The sequence below is a fragment of the Erythrolamprus reginae genome, chromosome 1 (assembly GCF_031021105.1).
Source record: "Erythrolamprus reginae isolate rEryReg1 chromosome 1, rEryReg1.hap1, whole genome shotgun sequence".
NCBI classification, from domain to species: Eukaryota; Metazoa; Chordata; class Lepidosauria; order Squamata; family Dipsadidae; genus Erythrolamprus; species Erythrolamprus reginae.
Genome location: NC_091950.1, coordinates 401,411,093 through 401,436,691, shown reverse-complemented (window position 1 = coordinate 401,436,691; position 25,599 = coordinate 401,411,093). Strand labels below are relative to the sequence as shown.

At 44.2% G+C, this 25,599-nt stretch overlaps 2 protein-coding genes across 3 annotated transcripts in view; one reads left to right on the top strand and one right to left on the bottom strand.

Annotated features, from left to right (window-relative positions):
• The window catches only part of TMEM120A (transmembrane protein 120A), a 42,248-nt gene extending 36,777 nt beyond the window's left edge, over positions 1 to 5,471 (top strand). Inside the window, exons 11-12 of the mRNA XM_070735145.1 lie at positions 532 to 600; positions 4,417 to 5,471. Of these exons, the coding sequence (XP_070591246.1) occupies positions 532 to 600; positions 4,417 to 4,521 (174 nt within the window). The 3' untranslated portion in view covers positions 4,522 to 5,471. The remainder of the gene's footprint in view (positions 1 to 531; positions 601 to 4,416) is intronic.
• Positions 5,472 to 11,266: 5,795 nt separating this feature from the next.
• Positions 11,267 to 25,599, bottom strand: part of POR (cytochrome p450 oxidoreductase) — a 111,176-nt gene continuing 96,843 nt past the window's right edge. For both annotated transcript variants that reach the window (XM_070735144.1, XM_070735143.1), the window contains exons 12-16: positions 22,035 to 22,184; positions 20,361 to 20,628; positions 16,060 to 16,205; positions 14,149 to 14,234; positions 11,267 to 12,525 (exon numbers count right to left, since the gene is read on the bottom strand). In XM_070735144.1, coding sequence (XP_070591245.1) covers positions 12,381 to 12,525; positions 14,149 to 14,234; positions 16,060 to 16,205; positions 20,361 to 20,628; positions 22,035 to 22,184 — 795 coding nt within the window. In that variant the 3' untranslated portion in view covers positions 11,267 to 12,380. The remainder of the gene's footprint in view (positions 12,526 to 14,148; positions 14,235 to 16,059; positions 16,206 to 20,360; positions 20,629 to 22,034; positions 22,185 to 25,599) is intronic.

Sequence of the window (25,599 nt, the reverse complement as noted above, 5' to 3'; positions counted from 1 at the left end):
AATAGTAATAGATTTTGGTTTTGTTTTATTATTAATTTCTTTTAATAAAAAACGGAATTTTTTTCTTATTTACTTACTTACTTACTTACTTACTTACTTACTTACTTACTTACTTACTTACTTACTTACTTACTTACTTAGTACTTACTTCTATGCCGCCCAGTCCCAAAGGCTCAGACACTATACTTTTCCGCCCACACCGAAAAAAAATTAGAGGGAACATTGCCTACTGATTAACCCGTGTGAATAATCTGGATTTTTAGATGCATTTTGTACTCCAAATAAACTATTGTCCCCTTATTGTGATATTAAACTGCCAAAAAAGCCTGTGCTTGTGTTGAAATCGCAGTGGGTGGCAAAGGACAGGGATGGTCATCGGAGCAGACAGTTCTCCGTTTGGAGGAGAGTATTTTTGATTAAGAGTCCTAAAAATTATGCTGCCAGAAACCAGTAGCCTGCCCTTGCGGAGACACCTTTGATGGTGGGAGTCTGGGAGATGTTGCAAATAAAACAATTATCTTCTCTCTCTAGTTCTGGCAACTCTTCAATGCTATCACACTCTTCCAACTGGTCAGGGACCCAGAATGCAAAGAATGGCAGGTAAGACTGAATTTGTAAGCAGGGGAAGAGGAAGTGCTCTGTTCCTTTTGGATTTGAAAGTGGAAACTTGTAAAAAGCCAGATTTGGGCTTGTGCAAAGCATTCAAAAAAGATATTTCACAAAGAATCTTTTGTATGGGCAAAGTTCCCACCTTTTGAAGCGTTAAAGCAGCTATCTCCTTTTGCGAGACTTATTCCTGCTTCCAAGGCTGTCCCCAGTCAATTGGGTGGGTAAAAACAACTCTTTCTCTAAAAACATCATCAAAATGGCTGTTAAGGGCAGCCTTGTAAATAACGTTTGCCCAGGTTCGCCTGGTGCACCAGTTGCAGCCCTATCTGGACCGGGACTCACTGCTCACAGTCACTCATGCCCTCATCACCTCGAGATTCGACTACTGTAATGCTCTCTACATGGGGCTACCTTTGAAAAGTGTTTGGAAACTTCAGATTGTGCAGAATGTAGCTGCGAGAGCAATCATGGGCTTCCCAAGGTATGCCCATGTCACACCAACACTCCGCAGTCTGCATTGGTTGCCGATCAATTTCCGGTCACAATTCAAAGTGTTGGTTTTGACCTATAAAGCCCTTCATGGCATTGGACCAGAATATCTCCAGGACCGCCTTCTGCCACACGAATACCAGCTACCGATTAGGTCCCACAGAGTTGGTCTTCTCCGTCGACTAAACCAGTGTTTCCCAACCAGTGTGCCATGGCACACTAGTGTGCCGCGCGACATGTTCAGGTGTGCCGCGAGCCCAGCCTGGCTGGAGCTTCCCTAGCGGTGACGGCGTGAGCTTTTGGGGCCCGGTGGGAGGGCACCGGCCACTGTTGCTTCTAAGCTGCGTGGGCGGGCGCCCGCACAGCCATTAGGGACCCCCCCCCCCCCCGCAGAAATTTTTGAAGTGGCGCAAAGCCACACAGTCCTGAATCACACCCTTCTCCGGCCAGCAAAGTCTGCTGCCTAGGAAAGCGGCGCATTTGAAAAACGCGCATTTTAAAAGCGTGCCGCTTTCCCAGGCAGCCGGCTTGCTGGCCGGAGAAGCAAGCGATCCGAGACTGTGTGGCTTTGCGCCGTGATGACAACAACGGCGCCGTGGTGGCTTTCAAGCGCCGCCCTTTGTGGCGTCCCGCCACCCGTTCCTGCAGGTAGCAGTCAGGCGGGGTACTGAGAGGCGGAGGCGGCGCCTGGCCGGGCGCTGAGCGCCATGGACACCTGGGAGGGCGAAGGGGTGAATGTGGCTGCTGCCTCTTGGGCGGAGGCGAAGGCGACGGCGGAGTCCGTGCTGGGGCCATGCGGGGCTGCTGATCCAGGGGGTCGCGGACCAGCAAGCCGCCCTCCACTCTTTCTCCGCTCTCTCTCTCTTTCTCTCTCTGTTGCTGGTGTGGTGCACCAGAGAGAAAGAGAGAGAGAGAGAGAAAGGAGGAGAGAAAGCAAGAGAGAAAGAGAGAGAAGTAAAAGCAAGAAAGAAATCAAGAGGGAGAGAGAAAGCAAGGAAGAGAGAAAGAGTGTGTGTGTGAGAGAAAGCAGGAGAGAAAGAAAGAAAGAGAGGGAGAGAAAAAGAAAGGAAGAGAGAGAGAAAGAGAAAGAGTGTGTGTGAGAAAGAAAGCAAGACAGAGAAAGAGAGAGAGAGAGAGAGAAAGAAAGAGAGAGAGAGAAAGCAAGAGAGAAAGAGAAAGGGAAGGAAAGCAAGAGAGAAAGCAAGGGAGAGAGAGAGAAAGCAAGGGAGAGAGAAAGAGAGAATAAAAGAGAGAGCAAGAGAGAGAGAGAGAATGCAAGAGAAAGAGAGAAAAAGAGAAAGAGAGAAAGAGGGAGGGAAGGAGGGAGAGAGAAAGAGCAAAAAAGAGAGGAAGGAAGAAAGAAAGAGGAATGGAGAGAGAGGAGGAAAGAAAGAGGGAGGGAGAGAGAGGGGGAAAGAAAGAGGGAGGGAGAGAGAAATAGGGTGAAAGGGAGGAAGAGAGGGTTTTTTGTCCAAACTTCCCCCCCCCCCCCCCGCTCAATGTTCCCCAGGATTTTGTAAATGTGAATAATGTGCCGCGGCTCAAAAAAGGTTGGGAAACACTGGACTAAACAATGTCATCTGGTGGGCCCCAGGGGAAGAGCCTTCTCTGTGGCAGCCCCAACTCTCTGGAACCAGCTCCCTCCGGAGATTAGAACTGCCCCCACCCTCCTTGCCTTTCGTAAACACCTTACAACCCACCTCTGCCGTCAGGCATGGGAGAATTGAGGCACACACACACACACCCAGGCCTATACAATTTATGTATGTCTGTTTTAATAATGGGGTTTTTAAAAGTTTTTTTAAAGTTATTAGATTTGTTATGAATTGTTTCATTGTATGCTGTGAGCCGTCCCGAGTCTACGGAGTGGGACGGCATACAAATCAATCAATCAATCAATCAAATAAATAAATAAATAAAAATAAACAAACAAACAAACAAACTATACAAGTCTCACGAAAGACATAGATGCTTTAACACTTTGAACTAACATCCATGGCACAACACCCCTTTCTGATGCTTTGTGCTGCTCTTCCTGTTCTTCTAATTCCTGACAGCTTTGTTAAATTAGATAGTCTGGCCCTAAGCCCTACATGGTTTAGGACCATAGTATCTATGGGACCAGCTCCTGCCGCATACCTCCCAAAGACTAATAAGACCTCACAGAGTCGGCTTCCTCCAGGTCCCGTCAACTAAGCAATGCAGGTTGGCGGGGCCACGGGGGAGGGCCTTCTCTGTGGTTGCCCTGGCTCCATGGAACCAACTCCCCCACCCCACATCCGTACTGCTCCCACCCTACTGGCCTTCCACAAGGCCGCAAATACCTGGCTGGCTCTGCCGGCAGCCCCGGGGGGGGGGGGGGGGGGGAGCGTGAACTTGACATCTGTCATGGCCAAACCGTGACAAATGATACGGATGTGTGTTGATTGGATAGTTGAGGGGGGTTGGTTGGTTTAAAGGTTTTTTTACTGTTTTAGATTCTAGATTTGACTTCTTTTATTGTATTTTTTATATATACACTGCTCAAAAAAATAAAGGGAACACTCAAAGAACCCATCCTAGATCTGAATGAATGAGATATTCTCATTGAATACTTTGTTCTGTACACAGCTGAATGTGCACAACAGCAGGTGAAATAGATTGTCAATCCGTGTTGCTTCCTAAGTGGACAGTTTGATTTCACAGAAGTTTGATTTACTTGGAGTTATATTGTGTTGTTTAAGTGTTCCCTTTATTTTTTGGAGCAGTGTATATATATATTTATTTATTTATTCAATTTATTTATTCAATTTTTATGCCGCCCTTCTCCTTAGACTCAGGGCGGCTTACAACATGTTAGCAATAGCACTTTTTAACACAGCCAGCCTATTGCCCCCACAATCTGGGTCCTCACTTTACCCACCTCGAAAGGATGGAAGGCTGAGTCAACCTTGAGCCGGTGATGAGATTTGAACCGCTGACCTTCAGATCTACAGTCAGCTTCAATGGCCTGCAGTACAGCACTCTACCTGCTGCGCCACCCCGGCTCTTATGCGCCACCCCGGCTCTTATATATTGTTGTAAGCCTACCTTGAGTCCTTTGGGATTGGACGGCGTAGAAGTCGAATGAATGAATGAATGAATGAATGAATGAATGAATGAATGAATGAATGAATGAATTGAATGAATTGAATGAAGGAATAAATAAATTTATCTCTCTTCAGCAGTCCAGTCCTTTTGAAAACTGCTGAATGTCTGCCTGTCTGTTTGTGTGTGTGTCTCTCCCTCTGTTTCCCTCTCTTCCCCTTAAAGCGCTGACCATGAAAATTTCATTGGCAGGTCCTGATGTGCGCCCTCCCCTTTCTCGCCCTCTTTACTGGCAACTTCTTCACCACATTGCGAGTTGTCCATCAGAAAATCCAGAATAAGTCCAAGAAGGAATGAGCCTTTCAAGTGCCTGTCCCCATTCCTGGCTATCACTGTTGGTGGGAGCACTACTACTCTGCTGACCGAAGGATCCACAATTATACTGGGTGTTCTCCTCCTCCTCTTCCTCCTCTCCCTCCCCGTGACTCTTTTGCATACAGATGTCAATGAAGCCACGTCCGAATAGTGCTTCTGCCACCAACCTGAGCCCTTCCTGCTGCCAAAGGAACTCTGGACGTAAGACAGGTGCGAGATTCAAGGATTAGAATTGTATGAGGAACTCAAGTGACCCTTGGATACAACTCCCAGCTAACACCTGCATGGTTTTGGTACCCTTCCTCCAAAGCAGGGGGCTGATAATTCCCTGTCTGCCCAAACTGAGTGGCAGTCAAAGGAACGGAGCAGGTTCAACCTAAGCCACCCAATGTTTAGTACTGAGGACATTAACTATTATTGGAAGCAGATTATATGGGCAAAGTTTTCCCCTATTTCTACTGGGTTGATTCTTTTCTCCCCATCTTTAGAAATGTTCCCCTATCCTGATTTTCTTCGTTACTACTTATGAGTGAGCAGAGGAGACAGCTTCTCATCTGCACCTTCAGTCCAGAGCCTGCTTTCCCTTCTCGGTGTATATTTTATGACAAATCTGAGATGATAACCAGATTATTTTCAGCCCTCTCTTCGCAGTTCTCCTCCTGGAGTTGCCTTCTCAGCTCTTGTAGGGGCCAAAGACCCAGCACTTCTACCCCTGTGCTCTTTTTGGAGGGGCAACCTGGATTCATAAGCACCTAGGAAGTGTTTTGCCAGAGAAGCTGGGGGGAAAAACCCCTTTATTTAACAATAGTTGGCCAAGCAAGCAGCAGTGGTGGCATTTGGTCCCCTCCGATCTCAGTCCACATTGTCATTTGTGTGTCTTAAGTGTTGTAGTGGTTCTAAAACTGGAAAAAGCTGGCCTACATCCAAACATGCATTGTTGTCTTTGAATATGTATTCTTATCATATTAAGGGGTGGGCAGGAGGCTGGGAAATAAAGAACGTGGGGAAACCTGGATCCCTGGCACTTCTAGGTAAGGGAGATAGTGTTATGTTAAGGATGTAAAACTCTGGAATATGGAAGAACATAACCGTTGATTCTTAACTTTAATGCATAGATACTTCGTACAGCTCAGGATTCTACTAGGAGAAGACCTTACACCATTATGAACTTTAGAGCAGTGTTTCCCAACCTTGGTAACTTGAAGAGATCTGGACTTCAACTCCCAGAATTCCCCAGCCAGCATTCGCTGGCTGGGGAATTCTGGGAGTTGAAGTCCAGATCTCTTCAAGTTGCCAAGGTTGGGAAACACTGCTTTAGAGTACAATCCCACTTTTTAAGAATGATGTTGAATCACACTAAAATCTTAAGTTTAGGCATTCTGCTGCTGGGGATGAGCAACCAGATCCTACAAGTAGGTGAGTTCTGGACTTCAGCATTAAGAAAGATCACCCCCTCTCCAAGGGAACTTTATAGACTCACTGGAACCCATTACATTGAAAATACATCTGAAAATGGTGTGAATCCAAAGCGTGCATGGCCTGATTGGTAGCTACAATGGTACCTAGGAGTTGTGAGCTTTCCTGAGATTCTGGATGAGCTGTATATCACCCACCAACCTATCAATGCAAATATTGTCCAAAAGCAGCCGAATTTCTTTCAACGGTTTTGTCTGAATGTTTTTAAGCAATGCTTTGATCTTCTCCCCTCCCTTAAAAACAGATGTTGCTAATCCCATTGTTCCCAGTTGTGCTGGTTGGTCCCCCTCTCCTCTCCAATGTGCAGATACAGAGAAATGTGATACAAGACAAAGCTTAAGTGCAGAGATTGCCCTCGAGGAAGTCTTTATTAAACTTACATGGCTGCCCATCTACCAGAAGGCATTATGGGCATCAGACAAGAATCAAAACCACAATATAATATTTTAAACAACATTGAAGCCCTGAGTAAACTTTCATCCCTCAAGCATTAGCTGCTTTCTAATGGCCAGCAGAGTTGGGGCCAGCCATAATTCTGTTTCTCATGTGTCATGACCTAGAAGATTACTATTGCAGTCTTTCTCATGAATTGACTTCCAGATGTGCTGGGTACAGCTGTCACCACTGAACTAGGCCATTGGGCACATAGGTTAAAGACGACTGGCACTGTAGGCCTACGTCATGCAGAGATAGTTAGGTAAAGCTTAAGTAGAAGTTGCACTGCAATGAAAGTCACAAAATGAATAGGAGGAAAAATGTGTTTTGATATTTTAAAGACCAACTACATGGAAAACGAATTCAGGATTCCTTTCCACATTCCTTGGGGTTTTTTAGTCACTGATCATCACATTTCCAGATAATGGTACATGACATTGGTTGTGAGGGGGGGAAGATTGCAAATGATAGGAAGATGTCCTATTTAAAGCCCAAGAAGCCAGTTTAATCTAATGGTTAAGGGATCAGGCTAGAAAGCCGGAGACCAGTGTAGGCATGGCTGTATGATTCTCAGCCCAACTTACCTCACAGGGTGGTGGTTATGGGGGGAAATAGGAAGGTGTGTTGGGTATGTTTTCCACCTTATTTGTAAAAATAGTCATGGCAGGATATAAATAAACTTTTTTTAAAAAAAAATGTACTGCACTGGGATGCCTCAAAAGTCAACTTTGTTGGAATTGATTCTGTCCAGCTGCTCCAGCCATCGAGAGAACTTCTGAATGTTTTAAGATCTCCACCTTGTAGAACACAAGCCCCAACTTAATGGTATTGGATTCATGAGGTAAAACTTGCTTGGTTTCATTGACTCAGACTTCCATTCTTCTCAGGTTGATAAACTGAGGACCCAGATTGTTGGGGGCAATAATTGTTGGGGGCAATAATTGCTGACTCTGTAAACTACTTAGAGAGGGTTGTAAACAGGGGTCCCCAACCTCCAAGCCGGGACCCACTGCCTTGAGCCTTTTGGAACTAGTCTTCAGGTGGACCAAAAATTGAACTGCCCGAACAAGCGTGCTTGCCCGCCACTCACACAAAACTATCTCCTATCTGCACCACCATCCTCATCCATAAAGCGGGAAAGATTGGACAATTCAGCTGTAAAACACAGAGGAGTACAGTGGTACCTCTACCTAAGAATGCCTCTACTCAAGAACTGTTCTAGATAAGAACCCGGTGTTCAAGATTTTTTTGCCTCTTCTTAAGAGCCATTTTCTACTCAAGAACCCGAGCACGAAACATTTCCCAGGATATTTGAGAGCAGCACGAAGGCCCATCCAGTTTCCTGCCATTCCCCCTTTAATCCCGGCCATCTCGGGCTTTTCTGGGCTGCCAGAGGAGCCTTTCGGTGGCATTTAAGGAGGCTTTAGCAGTCCAGAGTGAATTAAGCATTTTCCTTTCTCTGGGCGCTTGGAGAGGGAATAAACCTCTGCCAGTGCCCAGAGAAAAGAAACGCTCCCTTCGCTCTGGGCAGCTGAGGAGTCACCACAGTGAAGGAAAAGCGTCGGCTACAAAGCGAGTGAGCGAGAGGAGTGGGGAGCCCTTCAGCCTGATAAGGAAGAGACAGTGGCAGCAACCAGTGTATGGGAGGCAGCCTCGCGCCGAGTATATGGGAGACGCATGCTCCTCCCCGCTTCAGAGTCCCTTTTTTTTTTTAACCTTCCTTCAGCAGCGACTGTCCTCCTTCTTCCTCCTCCTCCTCCCACCCAAATTGCGAGCTTTTATTTCTTTCCTAATGGGTTTGCATGCATTATTTGCTTTTACATTGATTCTTATGGGGAAAATAGCTTCTTAAGAACATTTCTACTTAAGAATCTGGTCACGGAACAGATTAAGTTCTTAAGTAGAGGTACTACTGTATATAAGTCTTAGTCTTATTGCTATTGCAGTCCAAACGGAGTGCCTTTATCAGGTTTTATTTGGGATTTTATCTTTACTTTTCTTCATTGTCCATGTTTGTTCATTTGGATTTACTTATGATTAGGTTCTTGTGGTGATGGGAATTTCTTTGCTGTTGAGTGATCTGGAACTGGGTATTTTATAAATACCTTAAAATAGCAAGAAAGGCAAAAGGATACACTGAAGAAAAAGCATATTTGCCCAGGACTTTTAGAGTGAGCATGTTCATTCCTGAAACAGGAATATGGTGCAGTTATGAACTTTAGATGTCTTTTTTAACAGGAAGGCAGATGTTCACCAGAATGGCAAAATAATAATTCCCAGTGGAGGGTGTTTATTTTTCCAAATTATTATTATTATTTTTATTTATTAAATTTGTATGCCGCCCCCCTCTGTAGACTCCCTAGACCAGTGATTTTCAATCTTTTTTGAGCCGCGGCACATTTTTTACATTTACGAAACCCTGGGGCACATTGAGCAAGGGGGGGGGCGGCTAAAAAAAGTTTGGACAAAAAAATCCTCTCTCTCTCTCTTCCTCCCCTTCACTCTATTTCTTTCTCCCTCCCTCTTTCTGTCCCTTCCTTCCTCTTTCTTTCTCTCTCTCTCCATCCCTCTTTCTTTCTCTTCCTCTCTTTTTTGCTCTCTTTCTTCCTCCCTCCCTCTATGTCTTTCTCTCTCTCTCTTTTCCTCCCTCTCTTTCTCTCTCTCTTTCTTTCTTTCTCTTGTTTTCTCTCTCTCTCTTGTTCTCTTTCTAGCTCTCTCACGCTCTCTCACGCTCTCTCTCTCTTGCTTGCTTTCTCTCTTGCTTTCTCTCTCTCTTGCTTTCTTTCTCTCTTTTTTTCTTTCTCTCTGAGCTTCGCGGCACACCTGACCATGTCTCGCGGCACACTAGTGTGCCCCGGCACACTGGTTGAAAAACACTGCCCTAGACAAATACCAGACTATTGTAACAAAGGCTAGAAGTACTACTTTCTAACCAGCAAACGCTGGTGGAATACAGTGTTCCGTCGATTTTCACGGGTTCAAACTTCGTGAACAGTCTATACCACGTTTTTTTTAAAAATATTAATTAAAAAACACTTCATGGGTTTTTTTCTATATCACGGTTTTTCCTGCCCGATGACATCATCGCCAAACTAATAATTTTTGCAAATAAATAACAAAAAAAATTAATTATTGTTAATAAATAATTATGTTTATAAATATCAGGATCACTAAGTGTCTTATTCAATGGTGAGTACCAGTAATAATGGTGAGTAAATGGTTGTTAATGGAATGGGAAATGGTAATTTAGGGGTTTAAAGTGTTAAGGGATGGATTGTGATACTGTTCATAGCCAAAAATGGTGTATTTATTTCCGCATCTCTTCTTCACAGAAATTCGACTTTCGCGGGCGGTCTCGGAATGCATCCCCTGTGAAAATCGAGGGAACACTGTACACCCTTTTTTTTAAAGTCCCAGACAAACTACTAGTGATGGAAATTTTCAGATCCTTCCTTTCTTCATTTCTCACTTCCATCTGGATTAACTAGACCAATGATGGCGAACCTTTTTTGGTTCATGTGCCAAGTGGGTTGTGTGTGGGAATGCTAGCATGCGTGCATGTACCCACACCTTTCCACCCCCATCCATGCGCATCCCCAACCACTGCCCCCGTGCATGTGCACACTGAAACCTGGAATGTGAAAAAAATGGCCTAATGGGCCAACCAGAAGTTCAGAAAACGCACTTCCCGTTAGCCCATTGTGCTGGGAGGTTTTGCACTCTGGGGCTTCAGGAAGCTTCCCTGAACCCTCTGGAATGCAAAAAAACAGCACAATGGGCGAACTGGGAGTGCGTTTTCTGAACTTCCATCGTCCAGAGGGCGAAATAGCTTTCCCAAGGCCAAAAATCAGCTGACACAGGACAAGGTCTCACGTGCCTTCCGAAGTGGCTCTGCATGCCACCTGTGGCACGCGTGGCATAGATTTGCAGGCATGGAACTAGACAGTAAGCGAATTGCAAAAATAAACATACTACTGAGGAAAAATGTACACCTTGTCTCATACATGGCTCTAGAGCAGTGTTTCCCAACCTTTTTTGAGCCGCAGCACATTTACAAAATCCTGGGGCACACCACCAACCAAAATGACACCCTAAGACACTCTCCTCTCTTTTTCCATCCCTGTCTCCTCCCCACCCTTGTGTGTGTGTGTGTGTGTGTGTACACACTCTTGAACCTTTTCCAAAAACAGGTGAGGGCTGGGGGGTTTCCTCTCTTATTCTTTGGGTGCTTTTTATCATATGCTTTAAATCAAGAGTCACTTCTCTCTCTCAATTGTTTCTCTCTCTTTCCTCTCATTCTCTGTCTCAATCATTTTCTCATTTCTTTTTTCCTCCCCTTTTTGCTCATTTCTCTCTCTCCCTTCCTCTCCTTTACTCTCTCTCTCTTGCCTTCTTTCTCTCTCGCTCTTGCTTTCTCTCTCACACTCTTTCTCTCTTGCTTGCTTTCTTTCTCCCTCTCTTTCTCACTCTCACTCTCAGCAAAAAGTTGCGAGACTGGAACCTGAGCTTCCTTCTTCGCGGCACACCTGATCATGTCTCGCGGCACACTGGTTGAAAAACACTGCTCTAGAGCACGGGTCTGTCACATGACATATCGGGACTTTTTTCCCTTTTGCTAAACAGGGTGGGGGTGGAGCCAATGTGACGCATTGGCCTCCAGGCCGCTAATTCTGACATCCTTGCTCTAGATTGAAAGATTCATAAATAAACTTGGGTCCTATGAAGCAAGGCTTCCCCACTTTGTTGTAACAGCATGGTTTCCGTTCCAAAACCCCCAGCCTCCCTTCCCTGGAAAAGTCCACAAAGAGGCAGAACAAAAGAATCAGAGGTTATTTTATTTCAAGAACAAGCTCTTAAAATTATGTACAATCGGTAGACAGGCTGCATGGTCAGTTTCCAAACACACATTATTAGGCACCAGACCGCAGGTGAGTTAAAGTGCCGGGAGGCAAATTTGTGTCCAGAAGAGCAGCATGGGACCGAAGGCATCGGAAATTGGATCGGACTCAGTCCAGGATCTCGTCCAGTTAAGGAACAAAGCAAGGGAGAAATAGAAAGGGTGGCTTGGAGAAAGCTCAGATTCATGTAAAATGAGTTTCCCCCACAAGAGGGAAAAGAACAAAGGGGGAAATATCACAAGCAGGTTTTTCTATGGTCCATGCTGGGGCATAGCATTTTAGTTCCACCATCACCCTCCAAAGCGTGCCTTCTAACACGCATGAAGATACACCCTCCAAAGCATGCCTTCTTACACACATGAAGATGCACCCTCCAAAGCATGCCTTCTAACACGCATGAAGATACACCCTCCAAAGCATGCCTTCTAACACACATGAAGATGAGAGCTTCATTGTACTGCTACCCCTTGCCTTCCAAATGATTCCTTCTGCCTCCTCCAGACATTTCAAAGGCGCCCATCCCACATGAATCCCAACAATGAAAACCGTTGCCACTGTAATTCTTTAGTGCAGCCCAAGGAGGACTCTAAAAGAGTTGAAGGGCCAAGGTCATCTAAGCACCATTTCCATCAGAGCACAGATGGCCTGTGAGTTGAGACAAGAAGGGTATTCCCCCTTTTTTCAAACAGAAAAGTGTGTTGGGTAAAGAAGAGGTGGGAAAACCCACCCTCGGATATGTTTTCCAGCACCTACCAACCAACCAAAGAAAGAACGAGTGAGAGAGACAGGCATGCTGGTGTTTCTCCACTGCTCTGAGAATCTAGCTCAATGCAATTAGATCTTGCCATAGAATACCAAAAGCCCACAAAATTCACCCTGCGGAACGGTCTTAACGGGATGGGGAGCTAGAGCTAGAGAAAGTCAAGGTAGGTATGCACAGATGCACAGTCCCCTGGAGGCAGAGTGATGGGTCCTTGCCCTGCTCTTCACCAGCCGCCTGCAGTCACCCCTCTTTTCTGCAGCACGTGCCCCCTAACTCCAAACGTCTAAGGAGTAGCGGCCCTTGGTCATCAGCTTCTTGACATAGTCCACAGCCTGTTGCTGGTCCATCTTGCCATATTCAGCTACAATCTCGTAAAAGGCATTCTGCACATCGCGGGCCATGTTGCGTGCATCACTGGAAGGAAGAATTTAAAAAATAAAGTAAAATTAGACAGTGAAGAGCAAGTGGCTAGAACTCAAGATATCAAACATTCGAGAAGCAAATTTTTGAAGAAATGGCATGTTTCTCCAATTTCAGAGGACTCGGGCTACAGACAGAAATTCTACCTCTTGACATTGTGGAGGAAAACAGGCTCAAGTGGGCAGTTACAAGTTGAGGGCAACAGTATTTTACAGATCTAAGTGACAAAAGGATTCTTAACAGCCCAATTGCAAGCAAAGGGTCCCATTTCAGTCCCAATTATTTCCAGGCGGAGCTAGGAAATGCTCCCAACAGACCCCCCTCCACCACCCCACCACCCAAATTGTGCCATTTATCCTCTGACTGAGGCCTGGAAATAGAATTCCTTCAACCGAGCCACTTTAGTAGGATCTGTAATCTCCATGGATTAGGTCAGCTACTGGGTTGGAATGGTTTAAGAAAGCTGCTTAGATGGCGCTCACTCTCAAAACAGAATCTTGAGGAGGTTAAAGACTGACGTTTGTGCGAAGACAGATGGGTGCTATGCTGTTATGAGACTGACTGACATTCAGTCAATATATCCAGGGAAGTCACCCACTTCAGTTCCCTTGAATTATTTTGAATATTTTTGTGCTTTTGGCAAATTCTTCAGCGAATTCTGCAAATTCATGTTGATAAATTTACATGTTGTTGTGGTTAGCTCTGGCCCAGCTCCTGCCCCAAGGACTGTGGATGTGGGGGAGACATCCACATGCTGCAGGCCTGTTTTGCCCCCGGTGGAATCTGATGATGAAGGCTCCTCTGACCAAGAAGACATGAGTGACAGGGAGGAGGAGAGTGTGGCAGACAGCTCAGAAGGGGATCAATTATCTAGCTCCTCCTTGGATTCAGAACAAGAGTTAATGATACAGCCACGCATGCGGAGAGTGATGCATAGGCAACAACAACTGAGAGATTATTATCAAAGAAAATGAGGCCACCTGTGGTTGGGTGGGGCTGTGATGATTAGTGAGGCTGCTATAAATAGCAGCCTGTGGGTTTGGCCATTGTGGAGGATTATCTGATCGTTGTGTTTCGTGACTGCTTTGCTGACTTTGACCTTTTGTGTGCTGGTTTTTCCCCGCTTTGAAACTAAACCAGAGCAAAGTGTGTTTCACTTTGTGAAAGAAGAAGGACTGTGAATTGCCTCACAGCTGCAAGCTAAGTATCACAGAACTGATAAGGGACTTGTACAAATTACCAGTTTGTTTGGAGACCAGTGCTCTTTGCTATACCAAAAGAGGGCTTAGTTTAAGTCACTTTTCATTATAAAGAACATTGTTTTGAATTTTCAAACGTGCGTGTGTCTGAAATTTGTACCTGTGAATTTTTGGGAGGAGTCTACCAGAGAGCCCGACAGAACACATGTCATCTAACGAAGCATGCTTTGCAAGCTACCTAACCTACCCTCAGATATCATTATTCATACCAGCATTTCCAGCTAGCATCGCATTGCTGTTTTCTTTCTAACTGTTCTGGTCCAGAGGCAAAATTGCTAATTTTCTTGTTTGCAAGTCAATTTCTGATTGCTGATTGCTGCAAGGTAACCTGTGAACAAAGAGAGCTTGCCATCCTTACCCGCACACGTAGATGTGGCCATTTCCTTCACTGATCAGCTTCCAGACGTGTTCCTTGTTCTTTTTGAGCAGGTGCTGCACATAAATCTGAAAGAAACAAAATTGGGCTTAAGAGCTGTGTATATTCACCGATTGTGTCTCCTTCAGCATAAAAACTGGCATATACTTTTTTTTTAAAGAAAAAAGTATACCATGTTTCCCCAAAAACAAGACCTGTCTTATATTTCTTTTACCAGCAAAAATGAACTAGGTCTTAGAACATAAGGACATCAGAAGAGCCATGCTGAATCAGGCCAAAGCCCATCGAGTCCAGCATTCTGTGTCTCACAGTGGCCCACCAATTGTCCATGGGGATCTTGAGCACAAAGAGAAGGCAAAACCCTCCCTTTTCCTTGAGCCCCAACAAATGGTACCCAAGGGAATCCCTGCCTGCCTCAACCAACATAGAGGCGGCACTTGGACATCTGTTTCAATAACCACCGATACACTTGGCATCCATGAATCTTTCTAATCCTGCCTTGAAGCATATACAGGCTGACAGCTGTCACGACCTCTTTTGGAAGTGAATTCCATAAACCAACAACCCTCTGGGTGAAGAAATATTTCCCTTTATTTGTCCTTACTTTCTTACCTGTGAGTTTTAAGGAGTGCCCCCTCGTCTTAGCATTGTGTGATAGAGAAAATAATTTTTCTCTATCCACCTTTTCTATCCCATTCATGATTTTATACACTTCGATCAAGTCACCTCTTAAACGCCGTCTTTCAAGGCTGAAGAGACCAAGGCGCTGCAACCTGGTTTCATAAGGGAGGTGCTCCATTTCCTTGATCATTCTTGTTGTCTTTTTTTGCACCTTTCCCAGTTCTATAATAGTCTTATTTTCCGGGGAGGGGGGGGGTCATCCACTGACTCACTTCACTTGCATGTATGGAAACATAGAAGATTGATGGCAGGAAAAGACCTCCTGGTCCATCTACTCCGCCCTTATACTATTTCCTGTGTTTTATCTTAGGATGGATATATGTTTATCGCAGGCATGTTTAAATTCAGTTACTGAATTTAAACGTGCCTGGGATCACCCCCATCCTCTTTTTCGCTATCAGAGGCCTTCAGGAACCTCTACATTGGCCACAATCGGCTACAGAGGCCTTCAGGAAAGCCTTGGTGGTAGAAGAAGTGGGCCGAGGTATGCGAGGCCTGGCTGCAACTGTACAAAGCTAAGTAGTAGGACAGCTCCACCCTCCCCACCCTAATTTGTAACCCGCGCACCCTGGAGTGGGCGGGGTCGTAATTAGGGCTTATTTTGAGTCTACAAAGAGGGGCAGCATACAAATCTAATTAATAATAATAATAATAATAATAATAATAATAATAATAATAATAATATTAATAATAATAATGGCTTATATTGGGAGCACATGTAAAAATCAAGCTAGGACTTACTTTCTGAGTAGGTCATAGTTTTGGGGAAACACGGTAGGACTACAAAAGTGCTTTTGAAAAAATAAATAATGCCTGGTTCAAAAATCCAGTGAACCAGACTAATAGCAGGGAAGGAGTTTTTTTTAAAAAATGCCTTTACCAGAATTTCCTAGAATTATGGAAAACGCAGGCATTATTTGGTTCTTTTTTTTCTCAGCAGAAGCTTATCTAATGTTCTACTGAATCTACTGCTGGTGTTCGACTTCTTTTTATTGTTGTGCTATTGTATTATTTTTTTTATTGTTGTAAGCCGCCCTGAGTTCCACGGGATTGGGCGGCATAGAAGTCGATTAAATTATATTATATTAAATTAAGTTAAATCCAAGCACAAAACATACAAACAGTTCATTTTTCAAGCAGAGCCAGCCAAACAGGACAAGTTCATGCAAATGCCCACAGATTGTGGAACGTTTTAGAATGGAGCAGGCTTACCTTTTCCTTCTGGTCCCTCGAGAAAGCCACATTGAGTTGAGTAAGGGCTCCTTCTTTGACAAATTTGGCAAGTTCATCCTTATAGATGTAGTCCTCCTTCTCATGCCGGCAGCCAAAATACAGCACTGTCTCCCCAACCTCCTTGCCTAAAACACAACAACACATTCCTCAGTTCAGAGTTGCTGAGTGACCTTGTGTCTCCTTGCAACAAATAGCAGCCTGAATGTGCTGCTCCAGATTTGATCTCTATTTCAGACAATATAGAATAACAGTATAACAGAGTTGGAAGGGGCTTTAGAGGTCTTCTAGTCCAACCCCCTTCTAAGGCAGGAAAGGTTTGGTAGGAAAGGTTTGCCTATTTGCCGATGACTCTAAAGTGTGCAATAGGGTTGATATTCCTGGAGGGGTCTGTAATATGGTAAATGATTTAGCTTTACTAGATAAATGGTCAAAGCAATGGAAACCACAGTTTAATGTTTCCAAATGTAAAATAATGCACTTGGGGAAAAGGAATCCTCAATCTGAGTATTGTATTGGCAGTTCTGTGTTAGCAAAAACTTCAGAAGAAAAGGATTTAGGGGTAATTTCTGTCGGTCTCAAAATGGGTGAACAGTGCAGTCAGGCGGTAGGGAAAGCAAGTAGGATGCTTGGCTGCATAGCTAGAGGTATAACAAGCAGGAAGAGGGAGATTATGACCCCGCTATATAGAGTGCTGGTGAGACCACATTTGGAATACTGTGTTCAGTTCTGGAGACCTCACTTATAAAAAGATATTGACAAAATTGAACGGGTCCAAAGACGGGCTACAAGAATGGTGGAAGGTCTTAAGCATAAAACTTCTCAGGAAAGACTTAATGAATTCAATCTGTATAGTCTGGAGGACAGAAGGAAAAGGGGGGACATGATCGAAACATTTAAATATGTTAAAGGGTTAAATAAGGTTCAGGAGGGAAGTGTTTTTAATGGGAAAGTGAACACAAGAACAAGGGGACACAATCTGAAGTTAGTTGGGGGAAAGATCAAAAGCAACGTGAGAAAATATTATTTTACTGAAAGAGTAGTAGATCCTTGGAACAAACTCCCAGCAGACGTGGTAGATAAATCCACAGTAACTGAATTTAAACATGCCTGGGATAAACATATATCCATCCTAAGATAAAATACAGAAAATAGTATAAGGGCAGACTAGATGGACCATGAGGTCTTTTTCTGCCGTCAGACTTCTATGTTTCTATGTTTAGACAAAGGGTTGTCCAATATTTTAAAAACTTCCAGTATTGGAACATTCACAACTTCTGGGGGCAAGTTGTTCAACTGATTAATTGTTCTAACTATCAGGAAATTTCTCCTTAGTTATAGGTTGCTTCTCTCTTTGTTCAGTTTCCGTCCACTGCTTTTTGTCTTGCCTTCAGATGCTTTGGACAATAGCTCTCTTCTTTGTGGCAGCCCCTGACATATTGAAACAGGCTATCATGTCATCTCGAGCCCTTCTTTTCATTAAACCAGACATGCCCAATTCCAGCACCGTCCTTTATGTTTCCTTTAGCCTCCAATCCCCTAATCATCTTGACTTACATACTGCACCATAGTGCTTTAGTCACTCTTTGAGCCTTTTACAATGCCAGCATGTGAGAAGTTATTCTTGTAAGAGATGAATCTTTGAAGGGTTGTTGCAAAAAAAACCCACAACTATCTAATAAAAAATGTACTTTAGTGTGATAATCTTCAGTTAGTCTTTATAAACGAGATATGTCTGTCTCTAGAGGGTGATGTTTATATGTGGGAATAGAGGGCAAGCTGACATGATAAAGACATAAAATTGGGAAATAAGTGATTATATAAGTGATAAATGTTGTAGGGTCTCTCAAAGTTGGAAAGTATGAGCACCAAATACTGTAAGTCTGCTAAAAAACCATTATATAAAATTATTGTGTAAGGGGAGGTGACAGAAGGAGTGTCATGAAGGAGTATTATTATTATTATTATTATTATTATTATTATTATTATTATTATTTATTAGATTTGTATGCCGCCCCTCTCCGTAGACTCGGGGCGGCTTACAGCAATGATAAAAACAGTATATAATGGCAAATCTAATAGTTAGAATCTAAAATAAAAATAATATAGTATGGGTGAAGATGATATACAGGGTGCATTCCAAAAGTAATGCATTTTTTTTTAAAGTAATTTATTGAACAGATTTGCACAAACACATATTTTTTCCAGCGACTCTGCCATGACCGGTATGCGCTCTGGAAGGCATCTTCAGGGACCTCTCGCAAGGTCTTCGTCACAGCTGATTGTATCGGGTTCCTTTCAGGGCTGGGAACAAAAAGAAGTCTGCTGGGGCGACATCAGGATTATAGGGGGGTGAGGCAGCATTGGCGCCTGGTGTTTGGCCAGGAACTCACAGACTCATAGCACATTGTGGCAAGGCGTGTTTTTTGTCCATAGAAGAGATCCAATCAGCCGTGACGAAGGCCTTGCGAGAGTTCCCCGAAGACGCCTTCCAGGTCGCGTACTGGTCATGGCAGAGTTGCTGGAAAAAATGTGTAGAGGCCCAAGGACAGTACTTTGAAGAATTGTAAGTGTTTGTGCAAATCTGTTCAATAAATTACTTTTAAAAAAATAATTGCATTACTATTGGAACGCACCCTGTATATATAAATATGTGGTGTTTTTATTTGGAAGTTTACCTCTTGTGATCCGGAGATTTTCTCTCGCAGTGATGGCAAACGTTTTTTTGGTTCGCATGCCAAAAGGGTGTGTGCGGCTGTGCTAGCGTGCATGCACATTCCCTCACCCCTTCCCCCCTCACGCTTGCACACACAACCCTGCGTGCTGCCCCGCCCATGTGCACAATCCTCCTTCATCCGCTGGAGCCGACACAGGGCAAAGTCTCACGTGCCCTCTGATATGTCTCCGCATGCCACCTGTGGCACATGTGCCATAGGTTCACCATCATAGTTAAAGAGTTAAAAAAGGTTCAGGAGGGAAGTGTTTTTAATAGGAAAGTGAACCCAAGAACAAGGGGACACAATCTGAAGTTAGTTGGGGGAAAGATCAGAAGCAATGTGAGAAAATATTATTTTACTGAAAGAATAATAGATGCTTGGAACAAACTTCCAGCAGACATGGTTGGTAAATCCACAGTAACTGAATTTAAACATGCCTGGGATAAACATATATCCATCCTAAGATTAAAATACAGGAAATAGTATAAGGGCAGACTAGATGGACTATGAGGTCTTTTTCTGCCGCCAATCTTCTATGTTTTTATGTTTCTATGTGTAAACCTGAGTCAAAGATGTGAAATAAAATTTTAAAAATTGTAATTTTTTTAAAAAGATGTTCGATCCGGTTCAAGGAAACTTAATGCAAGCCTCTACTCAATCAGATGGCTCACCAGGCAGGGCTCTTAACCAGTGTTTCCCAACCTTGGCAACTTGAAGATATTTGGACTTCAACTCCCAGAATTCCACAGCCAGCAAATGCTGGCTGGGGAATTCTGGGAGTTGAAGTCCAAATATCTTCAAGTTGCCAAGGTTGGGAAACACTGCTCTAAACCAGTCACCCTATCAGTCCAACCTGCTTCACGGGGTGGTTGTTTGGATGATCATGAGAGCAGATAACCCACGTAGGTTGACTCAAGCTCTCAGAGCAAAGGCGGGAAAGGAATGCAACGACTAAAATAAACAACCTACCTGCCTCTACCGGCGGATGCTCTATTCGCCCCCACAGCCAACCACCTGGGGATTTTCCCTGGCTTGCTTTCCAAGCAATCTAACCTGGGGACCCCATTCATTCATTCATTCATTCATTCATTCATTTATTCATTCATTCATTCATTCATTCATCCATCCATCCATTCATTCATTCATTGGATTTGTATGCCACCCCTCTCCGCAGACTCGGGGCGGCTAACAACAGCAATAAAACAGCATATAATAATAATCCAATACTAAAACAGTTAAAAACCCTTATTATAAAACCAAACATACGTACAGACATACCATGCATAAAATTGTAAAGGCCTAGGAGGAAAGAGTATCTCAATTCCCCCATGCCTGGCGGCAGAGGTGGGTTTTAAGCAGCTTACAAAAGGCGAGGAGGGTGGGGGCAATTCTAATCTCTGGGGGGAGTTGGTTCCAGAGGGCCGGGGCCGCCACAGAGAAGGCTCTTCCCCTGGGTCCCGCCAAGCGACATTGTTTATTTGATGGGACCCGGAGAAGACCCACTCTGTGGGACCTAACTGGTCGCTGGGATTGCTGCTGAGAGGCCAACCTGAGCTCAGCACTCACCTTGTTGTTTGAGCCAGCCCCGCTCCTGGATGAAACCGATGAAGGGCGCGATCCCTGTGCCTGGACCAATCATAATGATAGGAGTGTTACACTTGAAGGGCAGCCGGAACTGGGATTTCCGGACATACAAGGGCACGGTGGATTTGTGCCCATTCTCATTGGGCTGCTTGTTCTTCAGCCAGTTAGTCGCCACCCCTTTGTTTACTCGGTCCGTTTTGGTAGTGTACTCCACGACAACGGCACAGATATGGATGGAATTTGGGTGAACCTGGAGAGGGATGGGAAGGGATGCAAGAAAGAGCTGTCAAGAGTTTTTTCAGGACAACAATCTGTATAGTCTGGAGGACAGAAGGAAAAGGGGGGACATGATCGAAACATTTAAATATGTCAAAGGGTTAAATAAGGTCCAGGAGGGAAGTGTTTTTAATAGGAAAGTGAACACAAGAACAAGGGGACACAATCTGAAGTTAGTTGGGGGAAAGATCAAAGGCAACATGAGAAAATATTATTTTACTGAAAGAGTAGCAGATGTTTCGAACAAACTTCCAGCAGACGTGGTTGGTAAATCCACAGTAACTGAATTTAAACATGCCTGGGATAAACATATATCCATCCTAAGATAAAATACAGGAAATAGTATAAGGGCAGACTAGATGGACCATGAGGTCTTTTTCTGCCGTCAGTCTTCTATGTTTCTAACAGTGAAGTCTCCATTTCTATCTATACTGCTCAAAAAAAAAATAAAGGGAACACTCAAATAACACATCCTAGATCTGAATGAATGAAATATTCTCATTGAATATTCTCATTTGCACAACTATTCCATTTGCACAACAGCATGTGAAATTGACTGTCAATCAGTGTTGCTTCCTAAGTGGACAGTTTGTTTTCATAGACGTTTGATTTACTTGAAGATATATTCTGTTTTTTAAGTGTTCCATTTTTTTTTTAGCAGTGTATATCACATACTTCATTTGGGGACAGGATTAATCTCTGTCCAGGGTTCAGAATGAATCATAAACCTTAAGACTTATATACCAAGTCATAGTGCTTTTACAGCCCTCTCTAAGTGGTTTACGGAGTTCAGCATATTGCCCCCAACAATCTGGGACCTCATTTTACCCACTTCGGAAGGATGGAAGTGAGTCAACGTTGAGCCGGTGAGATTTGAACTGCCGAACTGCAGCTAGCAGTTGAAGTAGCCTGCAGTACTGCACCACCTCGGCTCTTCTTCTTACTGCAGACTGGATATTAAAGAAACAATATACAGCTGACATCAATCTTCCTATATATCAGTGGTTCTCAACCTGGGCGCCGGGAACACTTTGATCATTTCACAGGGGTCACCTAAGACCATGGGAAAAGACAAATTTCCCCTGTTGTTAGGAACGAAAGCTTCTATTCTGGCACGTTGGAACGTATTTTTACAATCTGACCAATCAGGCGTTTACAGTGGGAGTGTCTCCCTGACCTGCCTGCCAATCAGCTTAAAGCTCTGTTGGGAGAATTGGCGCTAGACTTATGATTGGGGGTCACCACAACATGAGGAACTATATTAAGGGGTCGCAGCATTAGAAAGGTTGAGAACAGTGAAGAGCACAGGTTGTAGTTAAAAAAAAAAAGAGGTAAAAATACATCCGATTGTCAAAGAGGAGACTTGGCCAACGTGCTCACCTTGGATGTAGAAGCGATGGAGTAATAGCGAGCTTGAAGACGGGGAAGCAGTTCACAAAGATGGTCAATAGGGGGCCGCAGAGAAGGTGTGTCCTGCAGGATAGCCAGGATATTCCTCCGGGATTCCACAACCCAGCTGAGATACAAACCCTAGATTGAGTAAACATTTACGTTAGGGGAGAAAGCAATCAAGGTGGATTCATTTTCAAAAAAAGGTTTGTTCTACACCCGGGGTGCCAAACTCGATTTCATTGAGGGTCACATCAGGGTTGTGTTTGGGGGTAGGGAGGCACAGCTCTGGGTGACTGGCAGGAGGGCGCACGCGTCCCGGTGAGATTTTGCTCCTGCGCATGCACAGGAAGCAAAATCTCACGAGAGGACACACACACATGAGATTTAGGTAATTTTTTGCTTCTGCGCATGCACGGAAGAACAAAAGTTGCCAAAATGTCACATAAACAAACGTGTCCTCTTATGGGATTTTGTTTCCTGCGTATGCACACCTGCATGCATCCGCCCGCTGTTACCCGGAACTGCACGTGCATTGCCGTTTTTACTACCAGTGTGCAGTGTGGCCCGTACTGGTAAGGAACCGAATACTGGGCCGGGGGGGATCCACTGCCTCCAACAGAGGAGGGCAAGACCGGGGATACCACCAAACACTTGTCCTCCAGGGAAGGCTTCCCCATGGCCATGGGCTAAGGCAGGACCTTCCCTCCCTTTTCTTCTTCTTTCTTCCCCTCTTTCCTTCTTTATCCTTCCTTGCTCTCGTCCCATCTCTCCTTCTTTTAATTTATCTTTCCTCTTTCCCATTTGCTTTTCCTGTCCCTTCTTGGGTGCTCAAATGCAAAACATTTTCTCCTTTTGTTCTGTTTTGCTTTGAGTTTGTTTTGCTAGCCCTCTGCCGGCGAAAACAGGGTTCTCCTTCCAAGGATCAATGATACCGTATTTCCCCAAACTAAGACTTAACTGGAAAATAATCTCTAGCATAATTTTTCAGGATGCTTGTAATATAAGACCTACCCCAAAATAAACCCCAGTTAAGTTCGTCAACTAGACGGATATATTTAGTACCATATTTCCCTGAAAATATGGTTTAACTGGAAAATAATCCCTAATGGCAATAGCATTTAGACTTATATACCGCTTCACAATGCTTTTACAGCCCTCTCTAAGCGGTTTACAGAGAGCAAGCATATTGCCCCCAACAATCTGGGTCCTCATTTTGCCCACCTCGGAAGGATGGAAGGCTGAGTCAACCTTGAGCCTACTGAGATTCGACCTGCCGAACTGCTGGCAGCCAGTGATCAGCAGAAATAGCGTGCAGTACTGCACTCTAACCACTGCACCACCAAGGCTCTATGTGTCTTTTGGAGCAAAAATAAATATAAGACCTGGTCTTATTTTCGGGGAAACACAGTAGGATTTTCAGAGCTGGGCTGCAAAAAATACAGAGGACTCCCAGATGGCAATATACAGTGATACCTTGACTTACAAACTTAACTGGTTCCGGGATGACTACAGACCAGTTGCTCTAACATCTGTAGTTATGAAAACCTTTGAAAGGCTAGTGATGTTCCATTTGAAAGCCATCACGGATCCACTGTTAGACCCCCTGCAATTTGCATACCGAGCAAATAGATCAACAGATGATGCTGTTAATATGGCTCTACACTACATCCTTCAACATCTTGAATCTCCAATGACCTACGCCAGGGTCCTCTTTGTGGACTTCAGTTCAGCATTCAATACCATCGTACCGGACATTCTCTTAACCAAACTAAATCAGCTAGCGGTACCTGAACACACTTGTAAGTGGATCACAAGCTTCCTAACAGACAGGAAGCAGCAGGTGAAGCTAGGAAAAATCACATCAGATATATGTACAATTAGCACAGGTGCCCCCCAAGGCTGTGTACTCTCACCACTTCTCTTCTCTCTATACACTAATGACTGCATCTCATACGATCCATCTGTTAAACTACTGAAGTTTGCAGATGATACAACAGTGATCGGACTCATTCGAGACAATGATGAATCCGCATACAGACGGGAAGTTGAACAACTATCCTTGTGGTGTGACCAGAACAATCTAGAACGGAACACACTCAAAACCGTAGAAATGGTGGTAGACTTTAAGAGAAACCCTTCCACCCTTCCACCTCTCACAATACTAGACAACACAGTATCAACAGTAGAGACCTTCAAATTTCTAGGTTCTATCATATCTCAAGACCTAAAATGGTCACCTAACATCAAAAACATCATCAAAAAAGCACAACAAAGAATGTTCTTTCTGCGCCAGCTCAGGAAGCTCAAACTGCCCAAAGAGCTGCTGATTCAGTTCTACAGAGGAATCATTGAGTCTGTCATCTGCACCTCTATAACTGTCTGGTTTGGTGCTGCAACCCAACAGGACCGACACAGACTTCAGAGGAGAATCAGAATTGCATAAAAAACAATTGCTGCCAATCTGCCTTCCATTGAGGACCTGTATACTGCACGAGTCAAAAAGAGGGCGGGTAAAATATTTACTGACCCCTCACATCCTGGACACAAATTGTTTCAACTCCTACCCTCAAAACGTCGCTACAGAGTACTGCACACCAAGACAACTAGACACAAGAACAGTTTTTTCCCGAACGCCATCACTCTACTAAACAAATAATTCCCTCAAAACTGTCAGACTTTCTACTAAATCTGCACTTCTATTCTACTAGTTTTTCTCATTATTCCTATCACCCATTTCCTCCCATGTTGACTGTATGACTGTAACTTGTTGCGTATATCCTAAGATTTTTATTAATATTGCTTCTTCATTGCTTATTTGACCCCTATGACAATCATTAAGTGTTGTATCACATGATTCTTGACAAATGTATATTTTATTTTATGTACGTTGAGAGCATATGCACCAAGACAAATTCCTTGTGTGTCCAATCACACTTGGCCAATAAAAATTCTATTCTATTCTATTCTATTCTATTCTATTAAGGTGAAAGGTTTGTAAGATGAAACAATGTTTCCCATAGGAATCAATGGAAAAGCGATTAATGCATGCAAGCTCAAAATTCACCCTTTTTGCCAGCCAAAGCGACCGTTTTTGCGCTGCTGGGATTCGCCTGAGGCTCCCCTCCATGGGAACCCCCACCTCCAGACTTCTGTGTTTTTGCGATGCTGCAGGGGAATCCCAGCAGGGGAATCCCAACATTGCAAAAACAAGCACTTCGCTGGCAATGGAAGTCTGGAGGTGGGGTTTCCCAGCGAAGGGAGCATCGGTGAAATCGCAGCATCGCAAAAACACCTCGAAACCCCACCTCCGGACCTCTGTGTTTTTGCGATGCTGCGATTTCACTGAGGCTCCCCTCGCTGGGAAACCCCACCTCTGGACTTCCGTTGCCAGCGAAGCGCCCGTTTTTGCGCTGCTGGGATTCCCCTGCTGGGATTTCCCTGCAGTATCACAAAAACACGGAAATCCAGAGGTGGGGCTTCCCATGGAGGGGAGCCTCAGGGAAATCCCAGCAGCACGAAAACGGGTGCTTTGCTAGCAATGGAAGTCCAGAGG